The sequence below is a fragment of the Tachysurus vachellii genome, chromosome 20, assembly GCF_030014155.1.
Source record: "Tachysurus vachellii isolate PV-2020 chromosome 20, HZAU_Pvac_v1, whole genome shotgun sequence".
Classification (NCBI taxonomy): Eukaryota; Metazoa; Chordata; class Actinopteri; order Siluriformes; family Bagridae; genus Tachysurus; species Tachysurus vachellii.
In genome coordinates, this window is record NC_083479.1 from 8,794,477 (window position 1) to 8,807,751 (window position 13,275).

The 13,275-nt window shown below is 35.1% G+C and overlaps 1 protein-coding gene across 1 annotated transcript; it reads left to right on the forward strand.

The window, feature by feature from the left end:
- Positions 1-623: 623 nt before the first annotated feature.
- LOC132863684 (cytolytic toxin-alpha-like) lies at positions 624-8,901 on the forward strand. The gene is made up of 7 exons (XM_060896630.1): positions 624-714; positions 1,492-3,251; positions 4,106-4,188; positions 4,301-4,399; positions 5,630-5,762; positions 5,918-6,031; positions 8,896-8,901. Exons 1-7 carry the CDS (start codon positions 624-626, stop codon positions 8,899-8,901), a joined length of 2,286 nt encoding a protein of 761 aa, XP_060752613.1.
- Positions 8,902-13,275: the final 4,374 nt, after the last annotated feature.

Genomic DNA, 13,275 nt, shown 5'->3' on the forward strand with positions numbered 1-13,275 from the left:
AAAGATGTTAAAGTATTTTTTGCAAATGTGTGAAAACTTATGAAATCTCTATGTCTGGCCCTGTATATTTTATTAACTAATAATATATACTTCAACCAAACATCAACCAACCAAACAACATACTGTTATATATTAATTGTCATAACCACTTTATGGCAAGAAATCATTTCCTTTTTTGAGTTGTAAGCACATAGTCATGCTTAAATTTGTGTTGACTATTTTATCTGGTGCACTGTGTATGTATTAGGTATAGCATCTGAAACCACACATAATGTGTGAGAGATGCACAGCAATTATTTTGAAAGTGGGTGTATCAGCCTTTGGATAAAAAATTTGCTTTAATTGGTTGTGGGAACTATTTGTGCTGTTACTGGTGCTATAAATGCCTGACAAACCATGGATAAAAGGAAACTGGTTAAAACCGAGAGACATATTGTTGTCACCTCTATTGAAATTATTCTTCTGGGAGAAAAACTGACCAGGTTAGATAACTCTATTAATTCTAGTTTTACCATTTAATATATTTTTAATGCTATAGAATTATTACTGTTTCTAGTGTCATAAAAGTCAACCCCATGCATTATTGTTCTTATTATTATTTAGTTATTGTATTTTTGACAGTCATGAGCTCAAAGATCATTGAGATACCAGCCCTAGGAAGGCCTCTGCATCCTGGCACTTTGTATGACTGCCGCAGTGACAACTTCATTCCAGGTAAACATCTTGTAGTTTTTAACATAGTATTAGTGTTACAGTTAATTGTAATGTTAACTAAAAACTCAATGACTACAGATGAATGTACTTAAAATGTTTAATTTTAACATTATTAAAGCATATTTTAAGAATGATCTATCCAAATTATTGATAAATTGATGTCAAATATTAAGGAAAGATAACTGAAAATAACAAGTCACTAACAGATGTGCTCAGTTTTATATTTTTAAATTCAGTATTATATTTGATTTATTTATTAAATTACACATATTAGTTTTTTCAGTGTGATTTATAAGTGAGAGGACACAATCCAAGCAACTGAAGGCTTAAGTTCTTGCTCCTGGGGTCCAATTGTTGCACTCTATTACACTATATATATATATATATATATATATATATATATATATATATATATATATATATATATATATATATATATATTCCCATGTATAAAATATATATACCTACAGTATGTATCTAAAAAAAAAAAAAGTGTAATATAGTAGTATAATATAAATACATGTTACAAATTATACATGTACTAACTTGGTACAGTATATGGAAGGCTTTAAATCCTCAATCTTTCAAACAGGAACTTCTTCCCAGTTTAAACAAAGACTTCAAAAGTGAACACAAAAAAAGCAAACAATGCAAGACATTGTGTATGCAGATCCATAGTGAAGAAATTTGAATTTTCAAAACCGCTTTGATCTAAAGATTCATTTTAAAACATAGTTTGACCGATGCAGACTGATTCCAATCTTTTGCTAATTTCAGGTATTACTTTATGGGATAAAGAAACACTACGTAATAAGGTGTCTTCACGACGACAGCCGAAGACTGAGCTGAATTTTTCTGCTTCTGACACTCTCAATGATAAAAGCAAACTCCTAAATGTGAATGCCTCGCTTAAAGCTAGCATTCTGGGTGGTTTGGTGGATGTTGCTGGCTCTGCTCGGTACATATGTGATAACAAATCCTCATCCAATCAAAGCCGAATTTCTTTGCAGTACAGCCATACAACAAAATTTGAACAACTGACTATGAGCCAGCTGCGCAACACCATCTACCCAAAAGTGTTTGAGGATGGAACTGCCACCCATGTTGTTGCATCTGTACTGTATGGAGGTCAGGCTTTCATGTTGTTTGAGATAGCAGCTGATGAGAATGAGGACAAAGAAGAAATCGAGGGAAACCTAAATGTAATGGTCAGAAAGATTCCTTCACTCTCTGTGGAGGGAGGTGGTGCTCTAAAAATGAATGATAATGAAAAAAAACTATCTAATAGTATCAAATGTACATTTTATGGTGACTTTGAGCTTGAGCTAAACCCCACGACATACCTGGAGGCCCTGCATGTCTACAAGACACTTCCGTCTCTGCTGAGGGAGAGGGAGAATGATGCTGTGCCAGTGAAGGTTTGGCTTTATCCTCTTTCATTGTTGAATGAAAAAGCAGCTATAGTGCAAAGGGAGATTCAAAAAACACTGATCACAAAAGCATCAGCTGTTCTAGAGGAGCTGGGAAATGCAGAGATTCTTTGCAATGACCTGTTAACGAGTACAAAAGTAAATGATTTCCCGGATGTCAAACTAAGGATGAAGACATTTCAGAACCTGCTTGCAGACTACAAGATGATGTTTCTAAAAGCAATGCGTAAGCTCATTCCAGCGATTCGGGGTGGAACGAAGGAGGAACAGGCACTGGCAGACATTGTAAAAATCCATCACAAGTCCCCCTTCAGAGCTGAGAAGCTGAATGACTGGTTAGAGTATAATCAGAGTGAACAAAATCTGCTTGCTCTCTATACTCAGCAAGTGAGTGGGGTCCCAGTTGTCAAATCCTCAGTCCTGTACAGCACCATTATCATTGATCCCAGTATAGATATTGTGGTGTGCTTTTGCTTCAACTCTCTTACAAATGAAGATCCATATTTGTCGATGCTGACTAAATTTCTTAAAGTAGACGAATTTGAAAACTTGTCCACAATTCCTGAGTCAGCAGACTCAGAAGTTTTCCAGGGTTGGTTCCAAAATCGTGACGTAATGGAGAAGACGAAAGATAACCATTCCCTTTTCAGAAGTTTTTTCCAGGCAAATAAAGATGAGGTACAAACCAAGTTTGTCATTGTCTCAATATCAGACCTCTCCAATCTTGGAACCTGCATCCACCTTTACAGAAAGGGAAAACTGGTGGACAGAATGTTTCAGCCTGTGTCTAAACCACCAGCACCTACATTTGAAATAGAGAACAATGATTTGATTCTGAAGCTCCAGAAGTCCCCAACTGGATCAACAATAAGGTTTAGAGTGGAATATAGGATAATGCAAGCCACTGAATCAAAGGATGATGATTTAAAATGGGAAACCATAGAGACTCCAGATGCTCAGGAAACCTTCAAAGTGCCAAACTTTGATCATGCAAGTTCATTCTGTTTCCGGTACAGAGCAATCAGTGAAGTGGGAGTGAGTGAAGTCAGCAACCCTACCCTTTACTCCCCCAAAGGAATATTCAAATTTTCTTTGGGCCAGACATGGGTCAGTAAAGTTTTCTTCTTTCTTGTCATGTGATCATGATTTTGGACTGTTCATGTCTTAGCAAGTGAATATATATTCAATTGCAAAGGTAATATTGTCAAATTTATTGAGAATTTCATATTAAAAGATCCCAATTAATAAAATATTAGATTATTAAGGCTATTTTTAGTCGTGGTCTTATTTTTCAAGCTTAAAATTTTCTTATCCTACTGGCAGATAAATTTGCCTCTTCAAATAGATTTTCTAACCTTATATTTGGTTCAAATGTTGAAAGTCATGTTTGATTCATTTAAAAGCCAAATGAAATTAAGAAAATAGTGTAGAGAATAATGTAGTTTTACATGAATGATATTCTGCATAGTGCATAGTCGATATGAAGGATTTTCTATTTTTTTTCTATCTGCCTATTTCACTAATGATGAGAATAAATTGTGGGATCCACGTGAAAGTATTTAAAATAATCTAAAAGTATGTATGTAATATACAAGAAACGCCTGGAAAATATATACAAACATCGCCATATTTTGTTCTCTACAGAACTGGAATCTTTTATCTGTTGTAAATGAACTAAGGAACCAATTGATGGTCAACTTGGGCTCCTCATGGTTGAATCCTTCAACCATCCAGTCAGAGGTTACAAATAGAGTGAACAAACCTGTGAGTAGAAATAATTCTCATTATATTATTTAAAAAAAAATACACCTAAAAATGTAAATTGGTGAAATCAAACACTCTGATCATTACAAGCTTACCTTCTGAATGTGTTTGCATGCTGTGTGAGGGTCTTCTCATATGTGTCATTTTCAGTCTTCTGTAAATCATGAGTTTATAACTGTGGAGCTTTACCTTTACAGACACTTCCCTTTGTGGGTGCAGTCAACATGAGTGTAGGAATGGCTTTCTACCTCCAAGGGGTTGTGTCTGAGAAGCTAGGCAGGTAGGTATTTATGTTATCAACACAACAAATCCACCCAATCTTTATATATGCTTGATACATAATAATCTTTCTATTTTATACTCTTTTTAATATACTTTATTTGTGTTCACAGCATTATCTGTGAGCTTAAGACTGGACCGGGAAAATATGATGATACTGCTTTTCAGTTGTTGCTTAGGCCCAATGAGTATTTTGATTTTTCATCAGTTGTGTACAGATCTGTGACTCGTAGCCCATACAATGGGTGTCCTTTATACAAAGGTTCAACCTTTGCATTATTCATTGTCGTCAAAAATGAAAACTATGAGGTATGTAGATTTAATTCAGATTCAATTAAATTCACGTAAATAACGTAAATTATGTCCTGACAACTGTTTTCCTTCCAGGTATATATGAATGGGCGAAAATGTTTCTTGTTCAAACACAAGATATCATGGGGAAAAGTGAATTCAATTATCATTGATGGAGATTTCATTTTAAACACCACTGGTATTGTTCCAGTAAGTCATTTGATTTTTCATACAGCGTGAATTGAAATTTGGAAGACATGAAAGCACAATGTTCAGAAAGAAATGTTAAACTGTCCAGGGTTTTTGGATAATTTTAAATGTCAATTATCCAAATGTTAAATAATTTTAAAATTATAATAGCAAGTGAATTTGAAAAATAACTTTATTTCAAGACATATTTACTAATTTCAAGCTTAAGTTAGCTCATTAGATTGCAATATAATTTTGCTTCTTACTAGAAATAAATACAATGTCAACTTCATCTCTTTACCAAATGTCAATAATGGCTAAATAATCATGTGTTCATTGTAAAAGAGTCAAATTAATAGAAATATTATTTAAATATGCAGGATATACTTGCTAAAATGTAACTTTTTGCATTGAAATTTATTCATTTTTTCCTGCAGAACTGGAGTGCATCTACCTTCAATAAAGAATGTAGCTCTGGCATTTCAGACTGGGAGCTTTCTATCAGCAAGTCACATATAACATATCCAGTCTGTAAACCTGTGAGTAAAAAAGCATGTAAAACGTGGTTTGGAAAATGGAAAATGCTCTGTATCATCTAAAGAATGTTTAAATAACTTGTAAAGTAACCAGTAAAGAAATAGCAGTGACTTGAAATCTTGAAGTATTACATTATGTAAAATATGACAATCAGAGTTATTGCAAGAAAGTTTATGATCCTAACAGGACCAGACCTTTTCGACTGGAATTCCTGGAGGATTAAAAATTGGAATGGCTTTGTTTTTCCAAGGTGTAGTTCCTTTAGGTTCCAAAGGGTATGCTCTTATAATACTAAACACAATATCCATTCACAATCACAATCACACAAAATCACAATAGAAACCAATGATTCTGATACATTTAGGAACATCCAATAACAAAAAATAATTTTTTTTAACCTAACAGAATTTTTATGTCCTTTGTAGCTTTAATATAGTTCTAAGGACTGGGGAAGAGACAACTGATGACGCTCCTTTCCTCCTCAAGACCACTTTAAAAGTAGTGGGCTTTAACAGCTTCAGCAAAGGGAAATGGCAAAAACCACAAATCGAAGACATGGTGATATTTGCTGAAGGGGAAGCCTTTGATATATTATTGCTTATTCATCCAGGATATATTTATGTAAGACGTTTACAGAAGCAAAATGAAAGAATACCTAATTTATGTATAGTCTAACATTTTTACACATTAAATTTCATTTTGCACCTGTTCAGGTAATTATAAATGGATTGGGATTTAGTAGGTTTAAAGAAAGGATCCCAACAAGCCAAGCGACCCTTATTCAGATCTCTGGAGATGTTTTCATGAATACATGTGGGATTATTCAGGTAAGTTCCTGTCATGTTAATCCCCTGACGGCTGGAAAATTATTGCATGCTCATATTTTCTATTAGCAAGAAAGGTTGGTCACATGAGATGCATTTTGCCCAGTTCCTGGGCATATACAGTCATGTGAAAAAATTAGGACACCCCAACTAAGCCTGTGGGTTTTTTTTAAACATAGTTAAACAGGCCATTTGATCTTCATTTTAACATTATAGTATTCAAGTAATATAGCTAAACAAATAAAACCTAAGAAAAGTCTTTTTAAATCTATAAAATATAATTAAAACCTTTTTTCTTGTGAGAAAAATGTAAGGACACTCCACATTCATTTGTACTTAAATTGGATAAAATAACCTACAGGTGTACCACATCAGGTGCATATTATTAGAATATTGTTACAGAGAATTTTGAAGAAGGTTTGTCTTATTTAAAAATTAGATATTATTTTGGTTTGCTTTTATTTGTTGAATTGAGATGTATCACCATGGTGAGATAAAAAGAGCATTATTAATGCTTATGAGTCAGGTCAGGGATATAAAAAGATCTCAAAAAGATTTGTAGTCAGTCATTCCACTGTTACTTGTCATGGGAGGTGTGCAAACATTTACTGTCTAAGAAAAAATATGAGGGCAAGACTGAAGTTAGCCAAATAACACAGAGACAAAGGCTAAGACTTCTGGAATAATGTGCATTGGACAGATGAGTGTTAAATTGAATTATTTGGACACTTTAACAGAGAGTATGTTTGGCATGAACTAAATACAGCATTTAAGCAAAAGAACCTCATATGAAGTGTGAAACATGGAGGTGGAAGTGTTTGAGGATGATTTGTTGCAGCAGGATCTGGCTAGCTCATCATCATACGATCCACTATGGATTCTACTTTGGATCAGAAGGAGCTTGAGGAACATGTGAGACCGTCTGTCAAAAAAATTGAAGCTAAAGTGGAACTGGACCTTGCAAAAAGATAATGACCTAAAACATATCAATAAATTCACCAAGGACTGGTTGAAAAGTAAAACATGGAGAATTCTGGAATAGCCAGGACAAAGTCCATGATTAGGGGAAATCATTTTCCAGTTGATATCAGAAAGTGGTAGATGGCTACAGAAAACATCTCACTTATTTCAGCTAAAGGGGAAAACACTAGATATTAGGCCACTAGATATTAGGTGTCCTAACTTTTTCCTCAGTCGAAATACTAATTTTTGCTGATTTATTTTGTTTAATGGAAACAGAAAGTGATTTTTTTTTTGTTGTTTACATGCAATTACATCACTTTCATCTACAGGTACAAATTAAAACGAGATCATAAATTGGCGTTGACATTTTAAACATTATTAAACCTGAATATTTAATGGGGTGTCCTAATTTTTTCACATGACTGTATTTTGTTTTAATATTGAGTTCTCAGATAAGAATTTCATTTCTAAGGGATTTCTAAGGGACTAACATTTGTTTTTTTTTTCTATTAGATGGAAAATGTTAATGCGAGGTTTGAAATGACTTCCATGAACTGAGGACATATCTGTGACAAGGTGCCTTGAACTCAGCCTTGCTTTTCTTTTTTTTTTAGTAAAGTTGTGTAATTTTCACATTATAGTTTATGTATTCATCTAAATATCTTGGTCTATCACTGTCAGGTGTTAGGGAATGCAAATGCTTTGCTATTATTTAAAACACTAATGATAAACTGTAGTATGTATGACTTGAATTATTCTTTATGAAAGTGGCTGTGAAGGAAATACAGCAGTCTGCACATGGTTTCATGCTAAATAACTGTATCAATTATATCAATCTTACAGTCTATCCAGATACATCTTCTAAAAATTTCAACAAAATGCAGCAATTTCCTCCTGTCTAATACAGATGTTTTCTGTCACTATCTGTACAATATACATCTGCTTCATTGTTCAAAATTCTGAAGCCCAGACACCTGGAAGCAAATGAAACAAGTCATATGTAAAAATTGTACGAAAGTTGCTGTGATTTCAATGTTAACAGTTTTTAATAATCACAACTAAGACAAAGTTTAAAAAAAAAGCAAAGAACATGCTGCTTCAAAAATAAGGATTTTAGCTGATAACTGTCATGTAGTGTGCTGAGAAGACGTGATTGCATTTACTTCTCTTTATTGAGAGAGAAGTGAACAAATTGTTGTTTGACAAAATGAGTTGTGTGAATTCCGTTGAGTGTTTGTTGGTGTTTATGGTGTGTTTTGGGAAAATGAGTTTACTGTCTGGTTTCACCTGATGGTTTCGCCATCCACAGCCTTTGAGTATGTGAGCTATGTATGTGAGTTTAAGGGGAACAACATGGGCTGTTTTATAACTATAATTTATTCCATCTCCCGGGTCAACATAATGTATATATATATATAAATCCAGTATAAAATAGAGGTCACTAACAGACAGATTAAAGACATAATTATCTATTAATTGATATTCAGTAGGTGGGGGGCACGGTGGCTTAGTGGTTAGCACGTTCGCCTCACACCTCCAGGGTTGGAGTTCGATTCCCGCCTCCGCCTTGTGTGTGTGGAGTTTGCATGTTCTCCCCGTGCCTCGGGGGTTTCCTCCGGGTACTCCGGTTTCCTCCCCCGGTCCAGACATGCATGGTAGGTTGATTGGCATCTCTGGAAAATTGTCCGTAGTGTGTGATTGCGTGAGTGGATGAGAGTGTGTGTGCCCTGCGATGGGTTGGCAGTCTGTCCAGGGTGTATCCTGCCTTGATGCCCAATGACGCCTGAGATAGGCACAGGCTCCCCGTGACCCGAGGTAGTTCAGATAAGCGGTAGAAAATGAGTGAGTGAGTGAGTGAGTGAGTGATAGTGATATTCAGTAGTATGTTTGTCTCACACCTCTAGGTATGAGGGTTCAAGACCTGCGTTTTCATTGTGCTTTTAGGGTTTTTTCCAGGTATTCCAGTTTCCTCCCCCAGGTCAAAGATATGCTTTGTAGGCAGATTGACTCTAGTCTGCGACTGTGCCCTGCAATAGACTGGCATCCTGTCCAGGGTGTACCCTGCCTTGTGCCCCAGGTCTCCTGGGATAGACTCCAGGTTAATAACGAACCAGTAGGATAAGCGGTATAGAGAACGGATGGATGGAATGAGGGATGAATGGATGAATGATGCTGTGCAAGTAGGAATACAGGCAACTTTCTGTGTAATCTTTTCATATCTATATAACATGAGAAGAAACTTTTTCTTTTTGAAACTATTTTTGCTTTTCAGAAAAATACACAGGCATTTCTTAAAAAAAAAAAATAAAAAAAAAAAATCATTATTTATTTATTTTAGAATCATAGTTCAATGACAAAATGTATACAGAATATAAATTAGAATGCCTTACGGAGGGTAACTAATCTTTCAGCAGTTTTTTAATAATGATTTTCCAATGATTAAGCTCAAAATTCAAGTAAGGGAAAGATGATCCTAGAGTCATAAGACAATTTCCACCCTGATACAGCCTGCAATGTGCTAATATATTAGAGTGCTACATACAAGTGAAGAAATACCCGGACTATATTGTTGTTGTTTTTTCACAGTTCATCACATTTTCATGTGCTATATTTAGCTTTCACAATCAGGTTGGAATGACAAGAAGCCAGAAGGTTTGTACTGCAATCACATATCACATATTTGCTAATTAGCACCTTGTGCTTCATTTAGTGAGTGGGCTGTGATGTGCTGAGAAGATTTTAATACAGTCGTTTCCAGTGGTCATGGAATTAAAAGTGCAGACTTTATTATTATTATTATTATTATTATTATTATTATTATTATATTTATTCTTTTAGCCCTTTTTTGTAACCAAGATTCCCATGATACCCTGGTTAATTCCACCCCAAATCCAGCTCCTGCCACTTTACTTTCCCCATCATATTTTCAGCCTTTGGCCTGTGCAGTACATTGCTCACCACTGACATGATCTTTTCCTCCAATACATCCTAATTAGTTGCCTTGTCAAAATTTGACTCATAAGCTGGATGCTGGCTAATTAACTAACATTTTACAGGCTTGTGGAGCAAAAAAGATAGTATGTACAGTGGGTTTCATTTGGGAGACATTTCACTGCATGTCGTACCCTGTATGTATGTGTATGTGACAAATAAAATTTGATTTGATTTGATTGATTTGAGACACACTCCTTCTTTATTAATATCTTATTCTGAGACCCTTCCTGTCTGTGTCTAAGTATATGAATATGAAAAATATTTTTTTTTATCTTTGATTGATTTAAAATACTAAATATTAATGATAAAAATACAACACCAAAGAATAGGCAAGATATGCAACATACAACATAGCAAATACATGTCACAACTAAAAGTGACATCGTTCCACCCACATTCCACCAGAGAGCAGGATACTTCAGGATACTGATCCACTGCTGTGCACAATTAATAACCTACATGTAACCTGTTTCTCATCACCTCTTATTAGTGTCACCTTGCTGACTTGTCTTGTCCTCATTGTAACATGTAACAGTGAAGACTGATGTCTGTGGCTGTTTATTTTTACCTCTTAACTGCTTTTGACCTTGCATCATGTCTTGCTGCTGTTTTTTGAATACCCCTGTGTATTGATCCCTGATACTGCATTTGCTTAGACACCTTTGTGATTTTTCACTGTTTTTTTATTCTTCCTTGTATAGCTCTGCATAACTACAATACAACATTACATAGTATCTAAAATAAAGTGTACCTTAATTTTTTTACATGGAAATTTGGCTTAAAACCTGATACAAGAGCAGCACCAAGTGTTCCATTAAAGCTGTTTGCTCGCAGCAAATATTGATTAAATGAACGCCTAGTGTTTAATCAATAGTCATTTTTCTCATCGCACCTTTCCTTGGCAATCAGTGACCAAATTGTGAAACACAATATTCTAAATGCCATGAACCTCTCTTGATGTTGGGTCTGTCATGTAAAAGGTTGTGCAAACTTAGGGGGACCTAAGGACCTCATTTGCTTCAATTGCATACAGCATAAAAACAAACAACCAAACAAATAAACACATATATACCACCCTTTCGTTTCCTCTCTAGGTTTCTTCCTCACATTATCCCTGGAGTTTTTCCTTGCCACAGTCACCTCAGACTTGCTCATTATAGAAAATTGTTAGAGATATACAATAACTTAATTTTAAACTTTTAACCTTTAAAATCTGCTTTGAGACAATGTGAATTGTGAAAAGCGCTATATCAATAAACTGAATTGAATTGAGTTGAAGTGGATTTTGGAGTCTCAAGGGTCATTTAATCAATAGGCTGCAAGTTTTTGAATTTACAATATAATGTATAGAATGCAGTCAACTATGAATAACAGGGAGGGAACTTTCAAAGAAATAACTCAATATCACTCATGCTCTGTTTTGAATTACCATCTAATACCATACAAAGTGGTGCCACTTTTCATCATGAAAGAATCCACCTAATATTCATAAATCTTTTAAATAAAGATTATTTAACCACTACTGAAACTTCTCTTGATGCTTGGATGCTGGGTAATGTCAGTATACTTACTGCACACCAAGGGACAACCCATTGTAGAAGATATAGATGCTTTTTTCATGGACCATGACCAACATGGGTCAGAGTGAAAAATTGAACTGCCACTATAAAATGTAGAATCCTTGTCATAAAAGATCCAAGTGTCAAGTTACCGAAACAAATAGCAGGGGTTCACTAACTGCGCACTAACAGGAGAAATCATGTGGTGCCCTTTCATGATGTTCCCCTTGATCATAACTGACTACTACATGCTAAGAGCTTTCCTCAAGGCAAACCCTATATATCTTCTCATAGACCAGAATATTTGAAAAGAGCCAGAGAACTCTATTTAGAATTGCAGATACAAATGCATCTTAAAAGCATGACAGACAAACAAAAGAATACATATACACCCACATACATCTGTGAAGGTTTGAAGTCGTCCCTGGTGGTTTTTGAATGTGCCACATAGACTAAATAAGACTGCAGAGGAAATCAGTGGCGGGAATATTAGTGAGGTCAGTGTCAAAGCTGGGGCAGAGGTAATCTGTACAAATGGCTTAAACCGGACAATTTAACAGCCCTTGTTCTTTTTTTTTAATCCAAACATCTGGCGTCAGTGGGCTCTACAGATATAATAAATGTCTTTCTAGGTTCAGTTTTATATAACTGAGCTATTAGGGAACATACCGGTATGCTGGATATGACCTATATGCAGTGCAGGCAGTACAATGCAAAGTTCAACTTCCTCCTTACCAAAAGATCAAGTAAATCACACAGCCATTTTTGTCCTTGTGTAGAGCCTTTTTGAAGGTAGAGCAAGCACTGGTTTTGGACACACTCTCACTTTCACTGATAGCCACTTATACACAGGCATACAAATATCTAAACGTAAATGAAACATCAGTCCAAATTCTGGCAGCATGTACAATTATTGGTACAAAGAGCAAGAAATGCTTTCACTAACTAGATGCTATTCTCAATGTGTCAAAATAAGACAAGAGAGATTACTACTTGTTACTGGGAAATGTCTCAAATTAGTGCTTGGAATGCATTTTAGCTACAAATAAGATTTTTTTTTTTTTTAAAGTAAAATTGAAACCGAAAGAGCTCAAAGACAGTTCTGTCTAATTTGAAACATTGTATGCTTCTTGCATAATTTTCTTTGTTTACACTCAGATTCGCTTAGCCCCGTGTCTTGATTATGTATGATCATCGCAGTCAGACGTCTGCACCTGCTGCTTTGTATGCCAGTTGGCAAACAACCAATTTTCTATTCTAATGCATTGCGTTCCTTTTATACTTACTATGAACAGTCGTATACCTGTTGTGGTCTCCAGATATGTTTGCATTTGGATTTCTAAATATTCTGTGCTTCACTTTAATATTAACCGTCACCATAGACTACAACCTTCTCCAATCATTGGGCTAATTGTAACAAAAACAATAGGCTGTTTATTTTGCACCTGTCTTCCTAAGAAATCATTATAACTGTAAATGAATAAATAATGTAAGTGAATATTAACGATTTATAATAGCCAGACATTTAATTCTGCTTAATTTGGTGAAATGAAAACGCAAAGGTGTTGGTCATACTTGGCTAAGTTAACTAAGCTGTCCACATCTGTGGAATGCATATCAGAAAATGAATTAGACACAGCCCTAGGAGCGAGCACATAATCCTGAATTTGCATTAAATCAAATACAGGGTGAAGAGACACACACTCCATAGTAATGTAAGTGGTGTACGCA